We start from the raw sequence: 26,171 nt of genomic DNA, 5'->3' as shown, positions 1-26,171 counted from the left end.
GCTGGGGCCGCGCAGGGAGGCGGGCAGGGCCGCGCGGCCTCCCCGGGCGGTGCCCGCTCCCCGCTCCCGGCCCTCCCGCGGGGCGAGGGGCAGCACCATTCCCCGGCCTCCCCCGAGTCTCTCACCTGGGCGGCTCCCGCTGCAGCGCTGGCTCCCTGCGGCGAGCGGCGCCGGGGCCGAGTGGGGAGCCGGGGACGCGACGGGGGTCGGGGAGGAGATGGCGGCCGCCGCCCGGCGGCCGCCCGGCCTCCTGTCCCGCAGCCGCAGCAGCCAGCCCACGGCGCCGATGACGGCGCAGGCGGCCAGGAGCTCCCAGCACGGCCATCGGCCCCAGCCGGCTCCCCACAGCGAATCCCAGCCCCCGGCGGCCCCGACCCACCGCTCCATGCCCGGCCCGCCCGCCGCACGCCGGCTGTGCCCGCACGCCCTCAGGGACGGTACCTCCGCGGCCTCGCGGCTTCCACCTCCTCCGCCCCGCGCCCGCCCCCCAACAGACGCGGCGGCGGCTCCGCCCGGCGCTGACGGCGCTCCGCCGCTTCCCTGGGCCTCACCGTGACCGCGGCTCCGCTCGGCCGCCGCTCCCGGGCGGGGAAGGGCCGGGGGAGGCCGAGGGGAGCGCGGCGCCGCTGCTCCGGCGGAACACGCGGCGGAGCTCCGCGCAGCAGCCGCAGCTACCGGGCGGGCAGGCGGGGAGGGCGCTGCCCAAGGCCGGCACAGGCGGGCAAGCTTTGAACTGCAGCAGCCCTGGGGACCGGGAACGCACCGGCACTTCAGGGGCCGCTGAAGAAAGGTTCCGTCCGGGTATTAACCTTAAAATGCTGCAGCAGTCTCGTGTGAGCCATGAGAGATGGAAAACCAGGAGCAGGAGGCCTCTAGTGCATGAGAAGAAAACAATTCCCTGCACAGATATGAACCAGCCTTCCCAGCAAGTGCAGCATTCCCACCTCAGGGCTACAGGCACCTGTACTGTGTGCAGTCACTTGGTGGTTTAAGGTGCTGTCCTTAAAGAAAATGGTATCACTTTAACTCACACTGTTTAGTATTGCAAGCAAGGTACAGGAATTTCTCTCCTCGTCATTTTAATTGGCTAAATTAGAATGAAGATGACGTTTCTGCATTGTTCTGTTTTGTATACTCAAATTCCACAGGCTGACAAATTCAGGCCAAGGAATTGTGTTTCTTCCCTGATGAGTTCAGCTAACTGAGAAAAAGAAAATATAACGGAAATACAAGCACAATGAAGTTTAGATGTGTGAAAAATCAATACACAATAATACTGTCTTTCAAAATAAGATTTTTTTTTTCCTTAAACGTGGATACACAGCATATTCAGGATCCCAACACAAAAATTACTGTCCAAAACCGAAGAGAAAGTGGTAACTCTTTCGAAGCAGAAACAACATGGGGCCCTTTAGCAAAAATAGTTTATTGCACAAAACTTTTAAAGGAATCCCTATGCACATAATTTTTATAATCAACATGCTTTGTATGATCATAAACATTAATTGTACATAGTGAAACTCCTCCAGCCCCTGGGTTATCCATTCTTCAAGAACATGGAATTATTAACTTTTATCTTTACAAATACAGCCTAAGCAGACATTACTGAATGTCATACATGAAACAGAACCATTTCATTTACAATATCCAGAACACCTTTCCCTCCCCGAGAGATCTGTGCACCTGTATTGGAAATGAGGCTGCCCAATACCCGAGCAGTGCTCATTAGCAGGAGGCAGTGATCAGATGACAGCTGATGAGCATTAGTAATTCCTCTGGACAGCAATTGCTTTCACAGGAAAATACTTAAAGGCTCTGATCACATGCAACTATTCCCACTTTCCCTGCAAAGTTAATAAATGTAAATCACAAGCTTCTGCATCACCAGGAGTGAATTTGTCATCTTTAAGGTAAATTTATATTGGTAATACCACCTGTCCCCAGCACACCTTTGATGTTGTCACAGCTAACACTAAAGTAGCCACTGCAGTTCTGTCCCCTAAGGAGGAATATATAATCCTTGACAATATGAACAGTAGAACATTCATCCTGGATATTAGTTTACACATGTGAAAATCCCATCGATTTTTTCTAGGATATTGCCTGAATAAACACTATGGGATCAGATCCTCCCACTGCACGAGTGGATAGGGGGCTCAGCTGATCCCAATACAGTGCACAAATATTTCCAAGAAACCTGGAAGACAACAGAATGGAGCATTATGCAATATTCAGCAATGCCAGAGACTCAGTAACATTTTATTCTATTGTAGGGTTTGCTGGTCTTTGTTGATATTTTTTTGAATGCACAGTTATTCAAGAGCCCTCAAAAACTCAACAGCATGTGAAAAAAATAATGCTGCACCATTTACCAGCTTTCAGCACTGGGGAACATTCTCACATTGCAGTGACATTTCTCCTTCATTAACTAGATTTGGTTTAGTATGTAGCAACCACTGAAGAAACACAGAAAATACATTCTATTGCAGCGCTTGAAAAAGTAAAATAAAATTTTAAGATATTATTCTTCAGGTTTTCCTGATTATTTGGCAGTGCTGTGACAGGCAGAGGGGAGACAATTTTCATTCCTACAGCTAAGTTATTTTATTGCCTAGATAGCAGAGACCTGAAGCTTTGTAGACTGAGCTTGCTCAGCCTCAGGGTGAGGCTTTTTAATAAAGCAGCAACTATTTCTCTGGGTCATTAAAAACATAGCTGATGAGCTCCAAAGAAAAGGCCTTGCCTTTATCACACACTGCATGCTCCTTCTAGAAGACCTCCCAGTGACTTCTGTAACTTCACTTAGTACCTCACCAGATTCAGACCCTCTAAAGTCTCACTGTCCTTCATTTAAGTAAATGACATGGTGTTTGCAGAAAAAGCACACGGTGAATATCACAGGACAATACCCAGTGTCCAGGTACTGCCAGCAGCAGTTGTGCCAATGCAGGAATATAATCCACAACAGCTCCCTCATCCTGGAAAGGGAAACACACATCTAAGGCTACTTGATTGTGCAAGCTCAGATGTCTTCAGGAGCTAGTGAGAAACTGCAGCAGGATGCAGAATGGACACAAAAAGGAGAGCTGACATTCAGAACAACTAGGAAAGTTTCTAAAAATTCTGGCTTCTTTGATACCAGATAAAACCTTTATCCATACAACCACTGCTGAACTAACAGATTAGAACATAGTGGATTCTGAACTGTAGGCAATGTATTTAATAAAGTGAACAGCAACATTAACGCTGCACAAGTAGTATTTTAAATCCTGGACTTTTGGTAGTTTTCTTGTACTGAATATATTATTCATTACAGTTTATTTTTTTCCTTTAACAATACTGTGGTTTGGTTTTTTTCTTCTTTGAGCTTAATATACAGGCAACTTCAAGAACATGACAACAGCGAGATAATCAGTACCATTTACTCTACAAAGCAGACTGCAGCAGTGTGCAGACATGTCTTAAGCTAGTTTGTAAAGCTTTTGAATTTGAATTGTTTGGTAAATCCATCTGATGGGCATCTAATGCCACATCAATGCATTTCTTCCCTCACCAGTTGCAAAACCTTGACTGTCAGCATCACCTGACTTTGATCCCACTAAAATCTAAGTTAAAATCCAGTAGCTGCAGGGCATGAAATCATTCAGTAAAAATACAATGCAATATCCTTCCCCCTCTTCTGCAACAACCAAACCCAAAACCAGTGACAGCCTCTTTGGAAAAATACATGAACTACAATTTTTTTTTCCAGCCTTTTGAATCCACTTGTACTTAATAGATTTTTTTTTTTTTTGGTGAACACCAAACTACAGTGGATATAATTGACTTGTTTTATGTTTTAAGGACCAAAACATTCTAGTATATGAGTAAGCACTAGATCTTCCAAATACCCTAACACTGAATTTTAGAGTGAGAAGAGGGCTGGCTTGTCACTGCACTGTGAGCCACCTGGAGCAACGGGACCAAAGATGAAGGAAACTAAAGGAAGCTGCAGCTGCTTTAAAAATAACTTAGTCAAGGTGCTCTGCAGAGGGTCTGCCACAGAACCAACACTTCCATTCATGGTGGACACCTTGGAATAGAGGGTGCAAAAAGTAGAGGGAGTGTGTGGGAGAAGATAAAGCTATTAAAAATAATAATTTTATAGGCATTATAATTATGTCTTTTAAAGTAAAAATAATTACATTTCTAAAAGCTCTGGCTTTAGGGGCTCATTTCCCTAAGCCATTTGTACAGTATGTCAAAGAAGAGCAAACTTAAACATAACATTAAAACAATGACAGTAACAAAACCCCTCATTGTAGCCTTTAACTTACAGTATCTAAGCATATTAAACCAGATTTTCAAAGTCAGAAAAGTATGATTTTTTCTTATGTATATATATATATTTTACACACATACGTTTAAATGGGTGTCTACTTCAAAACTCGAAATAAAAAGGTGCAAAGTATTTGTGCAGTGAAGCAAAGCTCACTACTGGCCTGTGACTGCAAAGAAAAACATCAGCAAATGTGCCAGGCAATCTGCCAAAGATACCAACTGCTCTGTGTTGCCTGTCTTTACAGTCTTGTTTCTTCTGCTGTAGGTCAGAGGTCATCTTCAAAACCGGAAATGGCTTACAGTAACTTATTTTCCTTCAAATGCAGATATCTATAATCTGAATTTCAAGAATAAGAGATTATAGGAGGGACAAGAGAATACTCAGCATATCCAGTTCTCAACCACTGCTAATGGCTGAACATGAGAAGAACTTATTTTTCTCTGTAGTTTGGCTACAATCCAAGATGAGGGAAAAAATATATCCTGCTCCCACAAATTAAAAAAAAAAAAAACAAAAAACAACCAAACAAGAAAACCTAGATGTTACATAGTTAACAGTAATTCCTTAACCAACTCACCCAGATTGAACAATTACATACTTGAAACCAGATGCTCCTCTTGACCTCATTTTAAATCTTCATCTCAATCTCTTACTAAACCCTCAAATGAGCCAGATTCACCACTTGGCAGTACCCAACATGACAGAATTGTTTCAAACAAACCCCTAGAATAGCACATTCTGCATTTACTATTCCATCAGTTTCTCAAATCAGTGCTCTTTGCTTCTACAGCCAAAAGCACAACTCTGAACACCATTTAAAAAATGAAATAAATAATTTTTATAAAGATTTGTTTATATACTTAAAGCAATAGGAAGAAAGACAACTGATAAGGAGGTTATAGTGTCAAAGCTTCCTTGTCACTAACACTGCAATTCTCTTTCTTTTCATCTGCAGTAGGAGTCTCCTGCTGGTCTGATGCACTTGTAGGACTTGTAGAAGTAAGGTCCATTAACTTGCCCTCAATCTGAGTCCATGAAGACATTGATTCATGTACTGTAATGGTGTGTTCCTCCATCTGGCGCTGAAGGCTGTCCATTTCTTGCCTTTGAAAGTATTGAGAACAGAAAAAGCCAAAATTAGCAAGCAGAAAACTGACTGCTAAATGCAAGACCAAAAAATTACTTTTCTGCTTCTTGATACCTACTCCAAGACTACCTAAGATATAGCTGTATGCAAGAGAGAGAAATCTACAAGAAGCTTAGGAACTGTCTTAAGAGCAAAACAAATACAATGTCCTTAATTAAAAAATATTAATAGCTGCTTTTGACTTTTTCTGCTGTGCACAACTCAGGATGGACATTTTGTTTAACTTATTGTAAAGTCTTCTTTCACTATGGCAATGACCATATAAACAAGCACCTACAATGACAGAACATCCAACTGTCCTAAATATACTCCCAAAAAAGAATTATTTCTACAAATCCTTTTTTCCTCATGGTGGCAGCTGGTTTCCTGAAAACATTTTTAAGATTCCTTAGTATGGTTCAAAACAACAGGCCATACTTTAGCTGCCGGAGACAGCTGTTCAGATTCTTCAGAGGCTCCTTGCTCACAGCTGTTGGTTTCAGCAGTTCCTCCAGCAAGGCAGCAGGCACTGGACAATCAGGAATCTTGACTGGAGTCACTGGATTGGAAGAGTTATTCTCGCCTTTCAGTTCTTTCCTCTGGTTAAAGGAAAAAAAGGAGTTAGAAACACAATTTTATTTCATCAATATAATTTTTGCCACCTAGAAAGAGTCTCACATCACACTGCTGGTGCACATCTGCACTAAGGAGCAGGAATAATCACAGACACATTCATGTTAGGTTATTTAAGAGCATTAGCAGAGAACTTTCCTGTGCTTTACAAAAAGTGTTCTTCCTATTTAAATACCTTCTTCATCTTGCCATGCTTCAGGTCCAACTTCAGCTGCTGGTTTTGCTGCAGCAGTGACTTCATGCTGTTCTTCAGTTCAGTCACTTTAGCTTGCAGCATAAACTTATCCTTCTGAGTTGCTGACAGGTCTTCCCTCACCATCTCTAACTCAGTCTTGATGTTCTAAATGGGAAGAGAATCAATGTGATGTAGAGAAACAGCATAAAAACTCCAGCCAACTAATGTTTTTATAATCTTTTCAGTTTCCAGAGAAAACCAGAGGTTAGGTTAAAATAAAGTCAGTAGCCTATTTTAATGGCATAGAGGTTGAAGAACTACAAAGGTAACAGCACAGTCAAAATAAAAATTCAGAAAAAAGTGTAAGTATGCTTTTAAAAAATAAAAATATAGTTTTAATTGTCTCCCTACAGCAATCAAAATTTCCATCCATCAGAATTGGCTTGATTAATACCTGCAAGACAACTTGTATCCCTTCTAACTCTTTGTGGCTGCGCTGTTCAGTCATGTCCAGCTGCTGCTTAAGTGTTTCAATTTCTCTTTCTTTTCGTTCTACTTCCCACTTCAGGTCTTCCACCTACCGGGGGTGGGGGGAAAAATATAATTGGAATTATCTATAGGTGCAATCAACCACAAAATCAGAAATATATTCTTATGTCTCATGAAAAAACCTTCTTAAGAAGACAAAGTCATACAATGCAATAGAAATACAGATAAACACAGTAAGTGTTCACTTTTTACCTCTTGGCTTACTAGAGGCTGTTCACTAAGTTTGTCGTCCAGGTTTTTCTGCAGAACTTGAAGCTGAGATCTGGCTTCTGCCAGCTCTTGCTGGAACTGAGATACCTCCTGGGAATGTTTTTCATTCTCTATCCTGAACAACAAGATTAACAGACACAGCAGTTACTCAATCTGGTCTTTAAAACAAGAACTTCACTGGGTTAGCCAGCTAACTATAAATGACACGACTGTGCACGGAACCTGGTTAATCACAGCTTTGACTGAGGGCTTTGCCAACACATTCACAGAACAAGAGTTAAATCACAAGAAGGTTTTATGAAAGATATGTATAAATATTAAATATTGAAAAAAAAAATCTATGAAATTCTTTAGCACCGGTAATAGTCCAATTACAAACAACAGATTATGCAGGGAAAAAAAAAAACAACCCAAAACCCTGTCTGCAATTTTGCTTTGTTTTTGGAGGAATAGGGTTAAGATTATATCCATTTTCATGTAGGTCTGATGATTTCTTTTAATTTAATTTAAAATTTTATATACAAGCAAACAATTTTAATACATTGTGGAACACAGCCAATAATCAAATTAATTCTCTATGAGTAGTTCTCAGGGATGTAAAAGAGAAGAATCACAGTATATATCAAGTGTTAATCCTTACTAGCCATGTGAAATAGTAGAAGCGTGTTGTTGCAGCGCGTTCTTATACTTTGTAATACTTTGTAATAGTTGGGTTTTGTACCCCGTTATTCTCCCCAGATGATGTACCCGTTTTTGTGCCCCCTTCCTCTACCTATGTAACCATTCTCCTGTGTTGAGATCATCCCCCAAATCCCCGCCCTGGCTCTCTGTCAGTCACTCAGCATCCCATCCCTTCTATCTAGATCTTTCGGTCAAAGCTGTCGAGTGATTAGCCCGAAGCCAGGGGTCAGCCCCCCAAGGATGATGTTATACGCTATCCCAAATGTCCATCCCCTAAGGCTGTATCCCTGGAGGGGCTTTATTGGTCAGCAAATGTATCTACCCTCGGTTCAGCTCCCCCCCTTTAAATCTAACCTCGAGACTCCTTTGTCTTGTTCTGAGCACGGCGCACCCTGAGGAGAGGGGCTCCCTGGGGAGCTCCGAATAAACCTTGGACTGGCCCCCTGTTCAGAGTCGGCCTTTACCCTCCACCGATGTCTCTAGCGTCTCTTCTGCTGCAAAGGTGACTAGCCTAGCTGCCCTCAGTACCCTCGGGGCACCAGAGAGTGTCCCCCCGCTGTCGGTCACTTCGGGGCTGCCCCCCCGCTGTTTGCCGGCCCGGGGCTGGCCGGGGTTCACTGGGAGGCACCCAGAGAGACGGAGACAGCGTGTGGTCAAAGTGAAAGAAAAAGCAGACAGTGAAGCCTAAAACCAGTGTACCTCAGGTCTAACTGAATTATAGAGAGAGAAAAATGCAGGTATTTGCTGAGAGTCCAAACAAGCATCCATGGCCAGGTTCTGCTGAGGAACATTCAACATACTCCATCCCAAAGGGGCAAAATTCACTAATTCTCCCGAAAATTCACTGATGTATGGCTTTTTCAGAGGATTTGTTTTAATTACTGTTCTTTTTGAGACATTTGAGACTTACTGCAGCTTGTCCACCTCAGCCTGCAGGGCCTGGACCAGCAGCTCCTTGGTGTGGAGCTCCTTCTTGATCTCACTGAGCTCCAGCATCGCTGCCCGGTGGTGTCGCCGGTTATGGGCTGCATCTGCTTTGGCTGCTGCTTCCTAACAGGACAAAAAGATGCAGTTTTGCTTTATTTTTTCTCTGCAGGTGAATCATAAAAGGAGATTAACACAGGACACAACAGAGAAGACATCAACTGATCTTTCAGCCATTGGCTATCCTGACAGACCCCCTGCAGGAAGCAGTATGTTACAAAAGAGATTTCATTTCAAGATACTTTTTTAATACCTTTAAATCACTTTGTAAGTAAATAAAAGACGAGCCATTACCTGCTTCTGAAGGTCTTTAACTTTTAACTTTTCCTTCTCTAGGGAAGCCTGTAAAGCTTGAATAAGTTGTTGCATTTGCTGATCCTCTTCCTCTTTCCGCTTTAGGACCGCCTGAACCTGTAACACATCACAAAAGCAAATGCACATTTTGTGTGGGCTCACTGGAAATAGAGGAAATATAAACAACAAGCCAATGCAGGGATTGCAGAACAACTCTGTGTTCACTGACCACCCTTTCCACACAGTACCTTCAGCCTTACAAGTAGCTATGGTTAAATGGTAGCCCATTGCCTATGTCCACACAAATGTATTACTATTGGAATAATAATTATTTATCTCAATGAATCCAAATGTAACACATGTAACATATGGATTTGATATGTTCCAACTACCTACACTTTCACTATTGCAAATATTGTAGTGCAATTTTATTAATTTTTTTCTAAAGAAAACTCTGTTCAGTGCCAAGTCCCATTTCTGATCTCTTGTTCAATCCCCATACTGACGCAGTTACACAACACACGGGGGACCCAGAGCTGAAGAAAATGCACCAGCTTTGTATCACATGAGCCAACTCCCTTCTGAAGTTATTGCATCAAAAAGTCAAATACCTGTAGATTCAGTTGTACCAAGTCTGCCTCTCTTTTTGCTAATGCTGTTTCGAGGATATTGTTGTGTTCCCGCAAAGCAGCGTTGGACTGGCTGAGACCTGTAAGTTTTCCACGTTCATGTTCCAGTTCAAGGGCCAACTTCTTATTCATTTCTTCTAAACGTTTTATCTTCTTCCTGAAGCCTCTAGACTCCTGAAGCTGTAAGTCAAAGAAAAACACAAATCAAACAAAGATAACCAAAAATTTCATGCTACTATCATAAAAAATTGTGAGCTAAACTCAGCAAATGTCTTGTTTTTCCAGAGTGGGATTTCTTTTTTATTTTTTTCTTTTTTAGGTGAACATTAAAAAATAAGTTCACTTTGGTATTTTTTCCTGTTGGAAGACTAAAATGCTTGCTAGAAAGAAGAATCCAGGAATACTGTTCAGGTGCAGATCCAGAGCAGTTGATATACATTTTTTTTTGTGCTACTTAGAGCTGAACACCATTACCTGGCCCTCAGCATCACTGGGGATCCTTGACTCCCAGTAGTGCCAAAAGCTAATGGTTCATGTATCCTCACTGTCTCATGACCACACACATCTGGTATCTAATACAGGAACCACTCTTCTCTCTCATCCTCTTTCCCTATATGACAATGACTCATGAAACCACAAAGAACCACAAGGCAACAAAATTTTCAAGTACCACTGACATGATGTTTCCTATCCATGATTCTGATTTTCTCCACCATTGGAATAAAATATTGGTACTAAAATTTTTCCCTGTCTTTCAGGCACTTTTTACTGTTGTATGCCCATCTACCAAGCAAATTCAAGCAATCACCTCATCCTCAAGTTCCAGCACTTTCTCTCTGTATTCTTCAAGCTCCTGGCTGGTCAGTGAAATCACTTCTTGCAACTCTTTTTCCAGCATCAATTTACTGCTGCTCACAGCTCGCAGTTCTGTCTTCAGAGCTTGAATTTTCTCCTAAAGACAAAGGGGTCACACGTGGTTAGTGCATCACCCATCTTCATGAGTCACTTCTGCTGTGGTTAAAAAGCCTGCTTCTCTAGCAAATATGAAACAAGGTGCTAGTGTTTAATTTAAAGGTCTTGCTCTGAGTTTTCCACCTTTGCATCCAGCTACTGCTGTTAGTGTATTTGATATCTTGCTCCATTGGTTCAAGAAATTGGAGCTTGCCTTAGTAAATTAATTTTCTTATTACAGGCCTAACATATATAAATAAGCTATAGCTACCTTGAAAAAACTTTTAGCTGTCAATGAGAAAAAAGCAGTAAGAGCTAGAATCTTGGTAAACCTTCAGAAACTAATCCTTAAAAACAAAAGATTAAACAATTCCACCAAAAAACCCAGCCAACAATAAAATTTTAATCAATAAATCCAGCTTCCCAAATCACTTCTCTCCAATTTAGTTAAGGAAATTCTCAGTGCTCAGAACCCTGACAGCATGTTCTTATCTAGCTTTATTTTCCAAATATTTTCATCACTTCAGGGTGAAATAGTATTTCAAGACTTATAGCTCTTTGTACAATGTCAAAGGACACCTGCATACCTGAGCAATCTGGTCATTCCCACCATCAGTAATTTGTGCTTTTAGTTTGCTCAGCTCTGCCTCAGCAGATTCCTTTGCAGTAAGAGATTCCTGCAGCCTCCGACTGAGAATGCTGACTGCATTCTCATAGGCTTTGTGTTTTGCTTTCATCTCTTTCTGAGCGCTCGTCAGGTCTGACCCGAGACGCTTCATTTTCTGTTTCTGCTCTGTAATGGCCCTGGCATGAAAGGAAAAGAAAACACCAGGTAAAAACAAAAGCTGCTTGACAGATAGTACTACAAGATTAATTTTTCACATGACCCAACAAAACCCAACATCTGAAAGCCAAATATGAAAACCATATTCTTTTGTCTGTGCTAGAACACTCACTTTTTTGCTTCTTCTTGCATTTGTTCTACTTGTTGTTTTAATGCCTGATTTGCCTCAGCAAGAGATTCCATTTGCTCCTTATCGAACTGCAAAGACTTAACAGGAAGGAAAAGAAGACCCATGAGTGTAAGAACAAAAGCATGTTTGCTGTGTAGGTTTGATTATAAAAGAAAAATAATGAAATTTCAAAATTACTTCCATCTCTAAATATAAACTGCTCTCCAGTCCTCCATATCCTCTTTCCCTTTTATTTTCTCTAACTCTTTCCTTTGAGGCCACCACTGTTAACACATATGAAGAGTGTTTGGATCTTGTTCTCAGATGGAGTTCACTATAGGACCAAGGAAACTGCTTCCACATCAGTCTTCTACCATTCCTGCAGTGCTTCTCCCCACTTACTTACACGAGATGTTAGTAAGCAGTCATGCATTTACAGAATTTTGGTAGGTATACGTTGAAATGTCTAGACTATTTTAAATACATTACCAAGAACATTAACTTGGAGGTGGTCATTCTGTTTCTCTACAAAGTTAACAGAAACAGCAGTGTATCCTGGATGTAACACTCTCCAAAGCCTTACACCTTCCATACCTGTAGGCGTGTTTCCATATCATCTCGTTCTTTCTGCACTGACTGGAGGTGATTTTCTAGTTCCACCATCTGCTGGTGAACTCGAGATACTTCTTTCTGTAGTTTTGAATGCTCAGATTCGAGTGACTGTTTCTCAACTTGGATTTTCAGCAGCTCTCGTTTCATCTCCTTCAGCTCCGAGTCCAGGCGCTTCTTTGTAGCTTTCAGCTCGCTGATGAGCTGGTCCTTGGAGCTCGCATCTCTTCGATACGCTTCCACCATGACCTTGGCACACAAGAGTTTCAAGAGGACAATGTCACCTCAGTTTCAGCTTTGCAAATTTTTGACTAATTTACTAGAAAGTATTTACTGATATTCTTTTAGTTTGGGGAGGTGGGGGTGTCATACAAACCAGCACCAACTTCTGTAAGATATTTATTGTGGTTCAAAGACTTTTATGCAAGCTGGGATATCAAATAACAGTTCATATTAGCAGTTCATTAAATGAAACACCTCAGTGTTCTCTGCAGTAAGGGCTACTCTTCTTCACATTCTTTATGGAAACTGCATTATGTGCCACTTTTAAAAACCAAACTAATTGTAAAAAATTAACCATCCTATGCACAAAATTAGTAATTTTTGCCATGAGAAGAGGGCTTAACTATGACTGACAGTTTAAAAAGCCTCCCCAAACTTAAACATAACAACATAAAACTAACTTTCACATTAGGTAATAATCAAGCAGCAAACTAATGGTGCCACCTTATAAATAAGACACATATGTGCAACACTAATGACATATAAATTTCAAATTACTGTTTCAAAACTGTGTAAATTCAGAATAGAATTTGCAGTAAGGCACTTATTTACCATCTAATTACTGAAGCAACTATTATTTTTCAAAGCTGCAAGGAAATGACAACACTTGAAGATTTACATGAGTACTTTTGCAAAAGCAAACCTAATCAACAATTCAAAGAGAGATTTTCTATGGTGGATCACTTGGCAAAGGCCAAAGCTCTATCAAAGCATACATTTGTTGGTGGATCAGCTCTCACATTAATTACAGAGAGAAATTCAACTGAAAGTTACACATTTTCTGTATTTTAATGTCACAAAGTTCTGCGATACAAAAAATAGATATATATATCCTCAAAACCTCCCCAGAAGTACATACCTTCAAAAAAAAAAAAAAAAAGTGTATTCCTTGGGTTTATGTGTCTGAAATTTCTTTGGCTTTACTTACCTTCTCCTTCAGGAACTGTTCCTTCACTTTTTGAAGCTGTTTTTTGAGGCTGGCATTTTCTTGTTGCAGATTTTCCACCTGCCACAGGGGGAAATAGCAAACATTGCTTTATGTGCCAAATGTCATATTACACCTGATTTCTTCGGTGAGCTTATCTGTCTGATTTGTAACAATTACCTAATCTAACAAGGATCCTGTTTCTGACTAAGCATCTCAGTGGTTAGATAACACAACATTTTATACAGAAATACACTCACCAGGTCACCACACTGGAAACCAAATTACTGCATAAGAAAGATGTTTCGCCCACAGTGCCACAGAAAAGAGCACACTACAAAATTACCACCCAAATTGTGACCTGTACTATTACTGTCTTTTAAAACTGGTAAGATTTCAGAAAGATCATTACCTGGCTTGACTTGACTGCCATTTCTTGCTTCAGCTGCTCCAAGATTTGTGATGTTACTTCTGTATCTTCTCCAAGGCGTGCTGCCCCTTCATCAAGTTGCTCTTTACTTGCTTTTGCTGCCTGCAGAGCCACCTCCAACACAATCTTCTCGTTCTGCAGATACTGGATCGTGTCATCTTTAGAAGCAGCATCACTCTGGAGCTCTTCTAGCCTGGCCTTCAGTTCATCATACTGTGTTTGCAGGTCATCCAGGGACTGCTCTTTGGTGTGCAGTGTCTCCTGGGTTAGAGTCAATTGCTTCATCAGGTCGAGGTGTTCTTGCTGCAAGGATTCAAGCTGCAGATCTCGCTGATGCAAAGTCAACTTGACCTGACAGGAAATATTTTAAAATTAAATTAATAAAAAACAAAGGTTATCTTTGCAAAAGCACTCTAATAAAAAGCAAGGATTATAATTATTATTTCAGCCTGTAGGAGAAAACAGCAGAAGGTGAAAATGTTTTTGACTTTCCTAGGCCACTTGTATTTGCTCTGTTAATTGTATTGACTGCCTTGAGCAGCATCTGTTATCTTACAGGCTAAGCAATGACTAGAATGACAAACGTAAAATATTCATAATATTAATTGTATTCAAAAGTTTCACTTCAAAAATGTATCCACAGCAAATTCAGGTAAATTCAGCATAGCTAATAATACTGTATCATTACATGGAATATAGCTATCACACACTTCATGTCACTGCAGCCCTTGACACACTGCCTGCATAAGGTTACAAGGTTAAAGCAGAGCTCTCTAAGTGTAAATGTATATAATGATATCCTGACTGCCTAACAACCTGGAACATGGATCCGTGATTTTTGTCTATGCTTACAATAATCACACATTCAATTCACAAAAAAAACCCCAGAATCTGGCATGACAGTAGTTATGAAATTTTAAAAAAATATTACTGACACAGTTGGAAAAAAGGCCTTTTCACCTGGAACAGAATAACTTTAGTATGCACTTCATTTTTGCAGCAATCTTTCAGGTTTCAAAAAGAAATTTAGAGGTCAGTATCTATTTACTATTGCTTTCTCTGCCAAATCACTATTTCCCTTGGAATTCCTGGGAAGCTGATTAAGAACAGTCTACCTGTTCCAATTCTTGCTCCAATGTTGCTGCAGAATCAGCCATTTTCTGAAGCTGTTCTTTCTCATCCTCAAACTCCTCTAGTTTTCTCTGCAAGTCTTCTTCCACCATGGTTTTAGCCTCCTGGATCTGCATGAAGGCAGCTTCTTGATCTAACATGTCAGCCTGCATAGAAAAAGCATGGAATCAACTTCCACAGTGTCAATGGAGGGGAAGGAGTGGGGAAAAAACTAGGAAAAGAGAAAAGTAAATTATCAAGAAAATTTGTAGAGGAAAAACACAAAAATAATTCTGATGATTCTGCCTTACACACCTGTATGCCTTTACTGAAATTACTCATTCCTATACTTAAAACACCTTAGAATGGAGTGAACGTCTTGCATACTTGTGACAATCTGAATTCCTATTAAATAATACCTTGTCCTTTCTCAGTTGATGAGCAGGACATGAAGAATCTTTATTAAAATTAAGCTGTCTGGGAAAATTCTAAACCAAAAGGGACTCCCTGGATGCTGTAGCTACTCAGGAAACAGTCCTGTCATTTATACAAGCTATCAGTAACACTGCAGATGGGTGCTTCCACTAACCTGCTGCTTTACTCTCCTTTGAGACTCAGAAGCAGGAATGTCACTGAAAATCAGGGGATTTTAAGGTTTTAAGAGCTTTAGAAATCACTGTACTACACTTCAGATTTTACCCAACTTTTCTTACTGGAGGGAAGGAAGGACAAACCTGATTACTGAACAATTTCACGCACTTAAAAAGCACATTACTGATTTAGACTAACTACCAATTAAGTTTCCTCTTGAACAAGTTCACAGATGGGCAAAGGACAACATTTACATTTGCCTTCAAAGTTCAATTAAAAACAAATACCAGAACTGAAAATGCATATATGTTCTTGTTCCCTCTAATTGTTCATAATGCCACACATATTTATTTGCTCTGAAATATTATATTTGTATTCTATATTACTTTGCCAGAATAATCTTGATTTTGCAAAACATAAATACACAACCTAGACAGAACACAACTCATGAAAACCCTCTACAACCATACCTCAATATTTTGTAGTTGTGCTGCAATACGTTCCTTTTCTTTAATGGACCTGTGCTGGGTTTCAGTCAGCTGCTGAGACAGGGCCACATTCTCTAGTTTGAGATGTTCCAACATCCCTGCTTGAGTCATTTGCCCAGCCTAAAGGAAGGTAAAAAAAATGAGAGATAATACCAACAGAATGTAAGAGTTTCAGGAAAAAACATGTTGAAACTGTGTGTGCCTTATTTCAGCTACTACTTTCATGGCACTGGTGCAGTCAGGCCATTGTAGAAGGCCACTAGTTTGTCCTGTGGACAAAACTGACAAAGAAGAGGTTCTCAGTTCTCCCATATGCAATAAATCACAATACCTGTATATTGGCCATCTCACTCTGCAGCCTGACACGGGCCTCCTGTGCCAGGACCAGCTGCTGCTGGTACCACTGCCTCACATTTTGGAGAGATGTGATTTCTGTTTCAGATGCCTTCAGCTTGTTGGTCAGTGTGGTCCGTTCCAGCTGCACCTTCTGAAGCTGGGTCTGCAAGGAAGCCAACTGCTGTCTCAGGTCATGAACTAGAAAAACAAGAAAAAAGAACTTGGACTAACACATCCCACTGTGCTATTTTTATGCACACTTTTTTTCAAGGATTATTGCTGTATTTGTAATTTTATCTATTTTTCCTTAATTGTTGAACAAAAGCACATATGCCTAATTATAGAAAGCTTGGCTTTTCCTGCCAAAGTGCTAGAATCCAAAGTACCAGGTCATAAGCAGAATAAAATTAAACTAAGTGAATCACTTCTGTAAGCATTCACAGCTCCTTAGAGACAGAAAATATGAAATAACTAAACATCAGGAAGTAGGTGTCCTGGCACGTAGAGTCATCATTACAAATCAGCATTTGTACAATTTTCCAAAAAAACAACTAGGCCACTGTCTGGACTAAATATTTATGCCTCCCTCTCCAGGCTGGCAGTGGCAGCTTGCAAACTGTGACACTTCTGTGACACAAAATCAAAACCAAACATCTTAAAATTGAGACCATTTTATTAGTAGGATATCGAATAAACACAAGCTTAAATTTCTTCTTCTTCTTGGACTTCAGAATCAAGTTGAAATGAAATGATTTACAGAACAAAAAATTTTAAAGACTGACATTTTCATCATCCCACCTGTACTGTCTCTGGTGAGAACATTTTTTTGCATATCTTCAACCTTCTGCAGGAGTCTCTGGTACTGCTCCTCTGCTAACTGCAAATCATTGTTTGAAGAAGCCAAACTGGCATTCTTTGCTTCCAAGGCATTTTGCAGGTCAGCCATTGCTCGTTCCAGATCCCAGCAAGACTGCTTTAATGTGGCCACTTCTGAGCTCAGGGATTCCTGCTTCTGCTGGCTGTTTTGGCTGTGCTCCATCTGTGCCTGAAGCTTCATGTTCAAAGCTGCAAGTTGGGCTTGTAGCTCAGTCTTCTCTTTGAGAGCCTGAATGTGTCCAGAAAATCAAAATGCAGGAGTCTCATGAGAAAATATATTAGTGGGTGACTGAAAAAGATGCCCAGCAAAGTGGCTTTGATAAGGCAAAGAACAAAGGAGGTGTCCCATGCTCTGGAGCTGAGATTCCCCATCTCTGTCCTTATTTCAACCCATGAGCCTTTCATTGTTATTTCTTCTCTTCCCAGGCCAGCTGAGGAGGAGAGGGACTGAGCAGCTTTGGTGGACACCTGGCATCCAGCCAGGGTCAGCCCACCATGGCATTCTTGTAAAGCACCTCATTCAACAATGTTTTTTACAAAACACAATTCCACAATTAATGAGCAAGAGGTTCTTGAAAATTAATTAAAATCTCATTTTGATTTGCTGAATGCAAAATTCCAGATTAATTTTCTACCTGATTAGCTTCTAGTGAGAGTGCTTCTAGTTGCCCTTCAAGTCTCATCTTCTCCTTCATAACCTGCAGCATCTCATCATGAGTTCCTGCGATAGAGCTTTCCATAGAAACACTGGAGACAGAGACAGCACAAGCACAGTTACAGGGTTAGAACACAGCACTTGTCTAATTGAACAAGAGTGACTCTGAAATTAAGAGCTACTCAGAATCCCTGTGGCTTAGACTGTAGGACATTTTTTCTGGTTTATGACAGATCCAGAACACAGTGTAACAACCTCTGTTAAAAAGAGAAAGAAATTATATTCATGCTAAGGTTTTATACTTTAGTTTCCTGTACTGGCAGCAACTAGAATCTAGTGTAGCACCATATATTTGTTATTTTTCAGAACTGCAATCATTGACTTCATCATATTCTGTATATACAGATCCCATTTTAAGCAAACAACTGGACATGATGGGATCACAAAAACTTCACAATTATTCTCATAACTTTAATGTGCTTTAATGTGCCTGAGAAATGCCATCAGCTGCCACAAAAGAAGGATAACAGGAATTTGGCACAAGCGATTCCTTATGCTCATTTCTTGCTGTACAGCCAAGGCATCTGAAGAAAAATATCTTTTCTCATTACCATAAGAAATAAATCTAAGCCAGAATAATCATCAACAACTGACTGTACACCTCAACATATTTGGCATGACACTTTATTCCAATAAAGCAGGGGGAAGCAATTTAAAAAGTAGGACATATAAAATATGCAACTGCAGACAACTGATAAAAAGCACACATTGTTAAGGGCTTCACCCATTATGCACTTGCTTTCTGAATCAGTTTAATACCTGTCACATACACAGAAGCTTGGGAAACTAAATCTCATTCTCAAAGGGCTGAAGAGGATAAGATATCTAGGACAAGACTCTTGGCATTTCTCAACTATGTAAGGTCTGAAAGGTACATGCATAGATTAGGAAAAAGACAATACTATATATCATTGAGACAGTCAAGTCCATACTTCCAGACTTTATAGACAAAGGCTCATGAGTAATTCAGTGAATGAAGTCCTTCCATACAGACAGAAACAACTGCTTGCAGTACATTTAACACAGCCAGTGGCAAAAATATAATTCTCTAAAGTTATACTTAGTAAATAGGTACTCAAGTGAAGCAACCTCTCAGATTCTTTTAGAATTTTTAAGCTACTAACAGACTCAATAACAGGGTAAGCTAACTGGATCTAAAGCTAGTAGGAGAGAAAAGTAACAGGCTGCCTATTCCAAGAAAATATCATTAACTAACAATAAATATTCTTACCTGCTAGAAATACTGTCTCTCCTGCTCCGTACCTCTCCATTAACTTCTTGCTCTTGGGCCTGATGCTCCACTGCCGCAGCCTGCAGCACCTCACTGATGGAAGGAAATTGCCCCATTGCTTCAGGATCTATCTTCTGGCCATTTATTGTATATGGAGTGTCCTGTTTGCCTTCTGCATTCTGCAAACTGCTATACAGCCCTTTCCCTGACACACTGCTGTAGGCAGAGCTGTCACTCTCATTTCCATCCAGCCTCATTCCCACTTCACTGCCATCAATCTCTGAAATGCTGTCTCCTGCCAAGGAGGAATTCTCTACTCGATCATCCACATCAGAGGGCAGACTGATCTCAGACACAACTGATGTTGGGCCACTTCTGCTTTGCAACAGAGCCCCCCCAGGTAAGTCAGTAGGCACAGAATTCCCAGTAGCATTTCGAGCATCTGAATCTTCAGTTCTGTAGTCAGCCAAGGACCGGATCTTGCTGGCCTTAGATTTTGAGCTTCTTCTTTCTTTTGAGGATGCTGGAAGTCCCAGGCTACCCAGCTTTGGCCCCCTGGGGACGCTGGTCCGCAAAAAGGAGTATTCTTTTGTCATTGCTACAGTGCTGGCTCTTGGTAGAATTTCTGGATTTAACATCAGCTCAGGATCCAGGGTGCTGGAGGGACGGGTTTTGGATGTAGACTGACTTGACTAAAACAATAAATTCCAGAATGTTAACTCTGAAATAGCATCAAAGACTTATTTTGCTGTAACTTAAGATATAAAGCTCTACACTTTTACACTGATATTAAACATATGTCCTTTCACAAACAAGGTAAATAATATCAGCACCCAACCCTTCAGTACATAGATACTGAAAATGTTCATATGAGACTCCAAAAGGTAACTGAAAAATATAGGCAGAATTTAACATTTAGGTTACTTTATGTTTGGTGTCTGTTTTTTCCTCCCCTATTTTACATAGCACAAAATGTACACTACTGATGAGGTAACAGAACCAAATTTTGCCAGTCCAGAAGACAAAAATGCTTTCTCTCATTTGAGAAAACTACTGAATGTTTTAATTCAGGAAACAGAAATGGTAAAGTTTTCAAGCTTCTCAACAAAACACAATCTAGAAGTACTCACTCTTTCTTGGTGTCTCTTCACTCGGTATTGCTTGAGCTGTTCTTCCAGACGCCTTCTTGCCTGAAGTCTGATTTGTTCTTCATTTTCCAGTGGCAATGAAGACTCTACTGAGCCTGTAAGAGAAAGGCATCTTCACAGTCAGGAGAAAACTCCTACATCAGGTAAAAGGGATGTAAAAGGTAAAAGCCCCTTCTACCATCAGCAACATGCTTCATGCTTAAGCAAGGAACAAAAGGAAAGCCCACTGACATGCACCTCAAATGACCCTCCTCAAATATATCCTTGTGTAAGCACTGATAAAGCCTGTGGACTTCCACTGCTCAGTTTGCAAATGTTAATAGTTCCTCCACAGATCCATGACAAGAGATTATACAGCAAGAAAAAAAAATATTGCTGTCATTTAATCTCACCTGTCCTGCATTTCTGACAGGACTAAAATGATAAAACTTAGCAAGACCTACACAGTCCACTCATTCCCTACAAGTAGTGGAAAATTGTTCCCTAGATATATTTTCTTACCTTTTATTAACTCACATAAAACCTTAACTCACATTAAACCTTTCCTGCAGTAAGGCTTTTAAACACCTTAATACAAAGGTTTTCCCTTCTCCCTTCCTTCATTGCTCTTCTCTCCTTTCCTTTTTTTCTTAGCTTTAAATCACCTGATTCTGCTGTCCTTTTTTTTTAATGTCACCTGTTACTCCTAATAATCAAGAAGATTAGAATAGCTTCAGCCCCAGAAAGCGTGAATTCCCCTCCAGTGAAGAGCCAGTTTTAAATGGTAAGGCATGTGCCTTAGCTGTAGCAGAGGGTAGTTTACTGAAAGAAAATGAAGTGCAGTTCTAAGTAAAAGTTTACTGCAAAAATGAAGTTTAGTTCAAGCTTAAATGATGTTACAGAAGTCCAGAGCCAGGCTCAGAGTAAAAAGCTTTATGCAGCAAGAGAAAGCAGGGGCACCACCATAAACAGATGCTTACACAATTCAGTTTCTTGCATGGGAAGACTTAGTTTGAGAGACTGCAAAGCTTCTTTTCTAAGAGCTATGCCCTCAGCACTAGTTCCCTGAGACTTCCTTAGGCTGTCATGGAAACCAGTCACACCTGGGGATGACTCTTCACCCTGCTCACTGCTGGTAGGATCAAAAGATCCAGGAGAGTCAAGGCAGGGCGACTCTGGCCCATTCTGGCAGGCATCCACTTTGCTGTTTATCTCCAGACTTCCCTCTTCATTTGGCACTTCGTTGATGTTATTACTGGTAGCTGCAAAAGAAAATTTTACTGAGCTACAACTTCAAGCCACTTAATTCATCTTCACAGCTCCACCCACATACAATGCCAGCACTGCTGCCCTTACATTGTATGAATATAGAAACTGCTGCTGACAGCAACTGGCACGAGACATTTCACAGAGGATTTTTGATTCTTTGCTTTACAAGACCAGAACAAGTACTTTTCATTTGCTTTACTATGTTGCCCTCAAGCAGGACCTCAAAAGTCATCAAAAAACATCTCTTCAAAACTTCACAGGGGTTTTTAAATCTTGTTAGGTTTAGAAGCATGAAACACTGAGTGTAAGGAACTCTGAGGGGCAGTCTACTACAAGGAAGCCTCAGCAGCTGCAGGCCTGTGCTGAATGATTCAGCTTTTTGATGTGCAGCTGGGCACTGGGGAGAAAGCATCCACCATCCTGATTTCCAGCCTGGCCCAAGCAGTTTCTCAATTTTAAAGAGAGCTTACATTTTTTCAAATAGGATATATTCATCAAAAGCACAGTAGCAAAGCTCATATGTATCAAAATAATAAACCTACCTATTAAAATGCAATTCAAGAACCACTTCAATACCAATTTTATCCCACTTACTAGTATTTTTCTTTTCCAGCAGGACAAATGCATATTCAAAACCAGATAAACACTTCACAGGTTTAGAGTCTGGATTTCTCATTTCTATTTCACTTGGCTGGGGACTACTAACATTTATGAACCTGCTGTTGCAAAAATCCATGTATCTAACTTTAAATTAATTATTATATATCTCAAGTGAGCAGAGCACTGAAACAGCCACCGCCTTTCTGTTCATTCCCACACCATGTTATCACTGAAGTAACTGCAACTCACTGGAATAATATGCAAGATTTATTTTTCTTTTTCCTAAAGACGGTGGAAAATATTTAACATTTATGATCACAAAGTATTTGTAAGTGCAAAAATCAAGTTTCCACCTCTGCAGTGCATTTTCCCTCAAGCCAGCTCAGTGTGAACCAGCATGGAGGAAACTGAATGAGGAAACTGAATTTGGGTAATAAAGCTTTCAGACTTAGGCTGCCAAAACCCATCAGCTCTAAGATTTGAATAGAATACTTTTGAGTATCTTATTTGTCATACAGACAACATTTCATGCTATTTAGCCTTAATCACTTCTGATTTAGATCATCATGCTCTCACAAAAACAGTTGCAGACATGATAGAAGGGGTGAGTTCAACAAGGATGTAAAGAACAGAGGGAAAGACTGCTTTTTAATGACTAACATTTTAAAACTAGAATATTGGCAAAAATGCATTTGAAATAAGGTGTCAATGCTATGAACAGCCACAAGAAGCCAAAAATAAGAAGACAGCTCATCCATTCAGAAATATTGTTTCTGCCCATCTCAGAAACTGCATCAGGTTTACACTCTATTCACATTTTTTCTTCTCAGCAGTTGAGTGGTATGCACATACCAAAGGGATGCTGGAGCAAAATTCTGGAGGAATGGTTTCCTGGCAACTTCCTGAGGCCAGGAGACACTCACAATCTAAACACTCCTTGAACTAAAGTAATTTAAAGGCAGTAGTGCCAATACAGCTGCAGTCTTTTTAGAACAATGGGCAAGGAGATGCAATTAGGATAAAAACAGTAGAAAGACACAATTTGATTGTCCAACACAGATGACAGGAACACGTGATCTCCAACTTCAGAAAAGATGAATGAATCATCACACTCTGCCACTCTGACAACAGGCAGAATAAAAAAAGCAAATAAAGTGTCAGGGCTCCTCTCTATTGCCTGTGACAAGGTGACACACCTGTGGCACCAGAAGGCCCCAACCTCACGTCACCTCCTTTTACACAAGGAACCACTGTGATTTTGTGTATCTACGCAGCCACAATGTAAACATCTCTCCACCCAGCCACCCCCACATCCTTATACACCAACATATCCTCAGCCTCCTGCCAGGAAATCATGGAGATTTCATTTCAGCGCAGGAAAATACTTTCACAATGAAAGCAGTTAAATGCTGGAATGGGCAGGGAGGCTGATGAACTTCCCTCTACAGACACTCAGAATTCAATAGGACGAGGGCCAGAGCAACCTGATCTTGCTCCAGAACCAGGTGTGCTCAGAGCAGCAGGTTGGACTAGATAACCTGCACAGCTCCCTTCCAACTCAAGTTTGATTCCATAATCTACTCAGATAGTAGACTCTAAATAGTTTCTCATAAACAGCTGCATGATTATTTTATTATAGAGCTTGTCTGTGTATAAAAGTTACTTTGAGATAAATTGGAGAGTACATGCCAGCATCTCTCTTTCATAAAGGGAAGCAAAGCCAGACATTTTGGGTTTTGCCTAAGTAATTTAATTAATTAGGAAGATTTTTTTCTGCCAGAATAAAGTACTCCAGTCACAAGCTTACTCTGGAACAGTCATTTCAGAACTGATTGTTCTAGAGAGTTTCAGATGTACACTCTTGGAAACGTTATCTGAAGACAGACTGACACCCTGAGCAATTAATACTCACCTGACAGCTGATAGTATTTAAGTTAATAGTTTTGTTTTGCTTTCAAAAGAACAAGTTCTACAGCAAAAAGAACCCCAGTTTTACATGCACACAGAGCTATAGACTTCACCAAACTTGCTTAAAACCGCTGTACAAAAAATTCCTGACCCCAAGGAAAAACTTCACTTGAACACAGATGATTAGATAAAAACCTGGGTAAGACTAGGAAGTTATTTGGTGCACATTAAATAACTTACTGTTAATTTCATCTGTAGTAACTAGCTGTGACTTGGCTTTACAATCCAAAAGTTCTTCAGAGCTGCTGGGAGCCCCATTACTGCTTCTGCTCTCCAAGTGAACATCCTGCTGGACAGATGAGGAGTCCATGGTAAAAATGATCCAGATCCCTGGAAAGTTCTTCTTCTCAACGATTTGCCACCAAGTGAACTACCAAGTCCTGTTTCTCTCCATCAGCAAGAACAGCATCAAGGTGTCACACAAGAGCACTGTAGATCTGCTGGTGTGCAGCAGGCAGCTGCTAACTCCACATCATGGAAACAGCTCGCAGCCAAAGTCATAATCACCAAGGAGCTGCATCCTCTAGAAACAAAATGTAGTGAATTTACAAACATTTACTAGAGCTCTGAAAATATGAGTTAAAAATAAAGTGGTGCCCACAGACAGAACCAGGACATGCGGTAACAACAGAGAAAATGAAATACAACCAAGTATCCAGATCTAGAGATAAAAAGTGATCTGTTTATGCTCACTATTTTAGTAGCACTGATACACTGCAGAAGGATGCAACAGATATTTAGCAAGACAGCTGATTTAGAATCATTGTCTCTTTTAATGGAAAGATCTCTTTGGCCTCTGCTTTAAGAACAAAGCCAGTAACACAGTAGTATTCTCCTCTGTAAATTACAGTATATATACGCAAATATACCATATATTTAATTTAAAGGAATAAGTTTCAATATATTTTGTTAAAATGAAGTATGGAATTAAAATTTAACTTTTTAAAAATTAAATTACATCATTACTGTTTACTTGTCTGCAGAATAACAAGTATGAATCACTGTACAGACTCTGAACTACTCATTACAGCACAAGCTGGCAGTCAGAACATAGCCTTGACTGCAGCTAAACACTGCCTTCTCCTGTGACCAGCCAAGAAAAAGATTTCCATCAGGAATATTTTGATTGCATTTTTACATGAACACAAACATTTTGAACAACACTCCTTCCGTATCTCCAGGGAGCACTTGTGTAACTGCTACTGTGCCACATTGCCCTGGTCACCCTGCAACACCACCATCACCTCCAAAATGTTACTGAAGCAGCAAACAGCTCAGGACACACAGGAAAACACAGTTATGTATGTGACCCTTACAAAGGTGAGCTGTGAAGGAGCCAGAAACCTCAAATACCTTTCCAAACGGGAAACCTCCACCAAACAAAAAAAAAAAAAAAAAAAAATTCACTGTGATTTCTTACTAATTTTTAAAGATTTTCAGTATAATAAAGCTTTCAATAAAACTCCTAGAACTGCCACTGTACAGCAAATAGATGCTATGTGCCAGGTTACCAAGAGGAATCACAGACAAAAGGCAAGCAAGATTTTGGCTCCTTACACCTTGTCAAAATCCAGCCAACACGAGGTGGTTTGCTGTCCTTGTCATAAAACGCATTTAAATGATCCAGGTGATGAAGAATGGCTTTCTCCTGTACAACCCATTCCCAACATTAAACGGAAGAGTATTCTGGCCTCCGAGTCCTTTTGTATCCCTGTGCTGCGCACCAGCAGACACACACACATAAACGTAGGCACGCCACAGGAACACAGCAACAAACCCATACGGAAAGAGCTGCACGAAAGTCACCGATTTTGCTTAAAACACGAACGGCCACGACGACAACTGGTCCCGGTCACAGACCGGGAGGCACCGGCAGACACGGCCGCGGGGTCTCTGGGCCGGGCACCTCCCTGGGCACCAGCAGAAGCAGCGGGAGGCCCGGGGCCGCAGCCCACGGAGCCGAGCGGAGCCGGGCCAGGCCGGGCCGAACCGAGCCGAGCCGAGCCGGGCCGGAGCCCCGGGCGCTCCGAGGCGGCGGCGGGGCCGCCGGGCCCGTGGAGAAGCGGCGGCTTTTCCAGACGGACCCTTCCGGCAGCGCACGGAGGGGA

At 41.0% G+C, this 26,171-nt stretch overlaps 2 protein-coding genes across 4 annotated transcripts in view; both read right to left on the bottom strand.

Moving 5' to 3' along the window:
• ANKLE2 (ankyrin repeat and LEM domain containing 2) overlaps nucleotides 1-676 on the bottom strand; it is a 15,809-nt gene extending 15,133 nt beyond the window's left edge. Inside the window, exon 1 of one of the 2 annotated variants that reach the window (XM_041410048.1) lies at nucleotides 552-676. Coding sequence is in view for 1 of the 2 variants with exons in the window: in XM_041410047.1 (XP_041265981.1) it covers nucleotides 126-387 (262 nt within the window). In the remaining variant the exon portion in view is untranslated. Of the gene's footprint in view, nucleotides 1-125; nucleotides 468-551 lie in introns of those variants that run through there. The other variant, XM_041410047.1, reaches the window with a different exon arrangement.
• Nucleotides 677-1,406: 730 nt separating this feature from the next.
• On the bottom strand, nucleotides 1,407-24,653 carry GOLGA3 (golgin A3). Of its 2 annotated transcripts, none has more exons than XM_041410128.1 (23): nucleotides 24,244-24,653; nucleotides 21,207-21,488; nucleotides 20,230-20,342; nucleotides 19,100-19,791; nucleotides 17,789-17,900; nucleotides 17,076-17,382; nucleotides 16,273-16,475; nucleotides 15,924-16,061; nucleotides 14,868-15,029; nucleotides 13,735-14,103; nucleotides 13,326-13,403; nucleotides 12,101-12,364; nucleotides 11,510-11,604; nucleotides 11,141-11,357; nucleotides 10,411-10,554; nucleotides 9,585-9,782; nucleotides 8,974-9,090; nucleotides 8,606-8,745; nucleotides 6,997-7,129; nucleotides 6,710-6,832; nucleotides 6,256-6,420; nucleotides 5,886-6,046; nucleotides 1,407-5,425 (listed from the first exon to the last, which is right to left on the bottom strand). In XM_041410128.1, the coding sequence occupies exons 1-23, from the start codon at nucleotides 24,371-24,373 to the stop codon at nucleotides 5,218-5,220; spliced, it is 4,551 nt and encodes a 1,516-aa protein (XP_041266062.1). In that variant the 5' UTR covers nucleotides 24,374-24,653; the 3' UTR covers nucleotides 1,407-5,217. The 2 variants fall into 2 exon arrangements, with proteins under 2 accessions (XP_041266062.1, XP_041266063.1); XM_041410129.1 differs by having other exon boundaries at nucleotides 21,330-21,488; nucleotides 24,244-24,652.
• Between the last annotated feature and the right edge of the window lie 1,518 nt (nucleotides 24,654-26,171).

This window comes from Onychostruthus taczanowskii, unplaced genomic scaffold, assembly GCF_017590055.1.
Source record: "Onychostruthus taczanowskii isolate IOZ18803 unplaced genomic scaffold, ASM1759005v1 scaffold32, whole genome shotgun sequence".
NCBI lineage: Eukaryota > Metazoa > Chordata > Aves > Passeriformes > Passeridae > Onychostruthus > Onychostruthus taczanowskii.
This window is presented reverse-complemented; position numbering and strand designations above follow the sequence as displayed.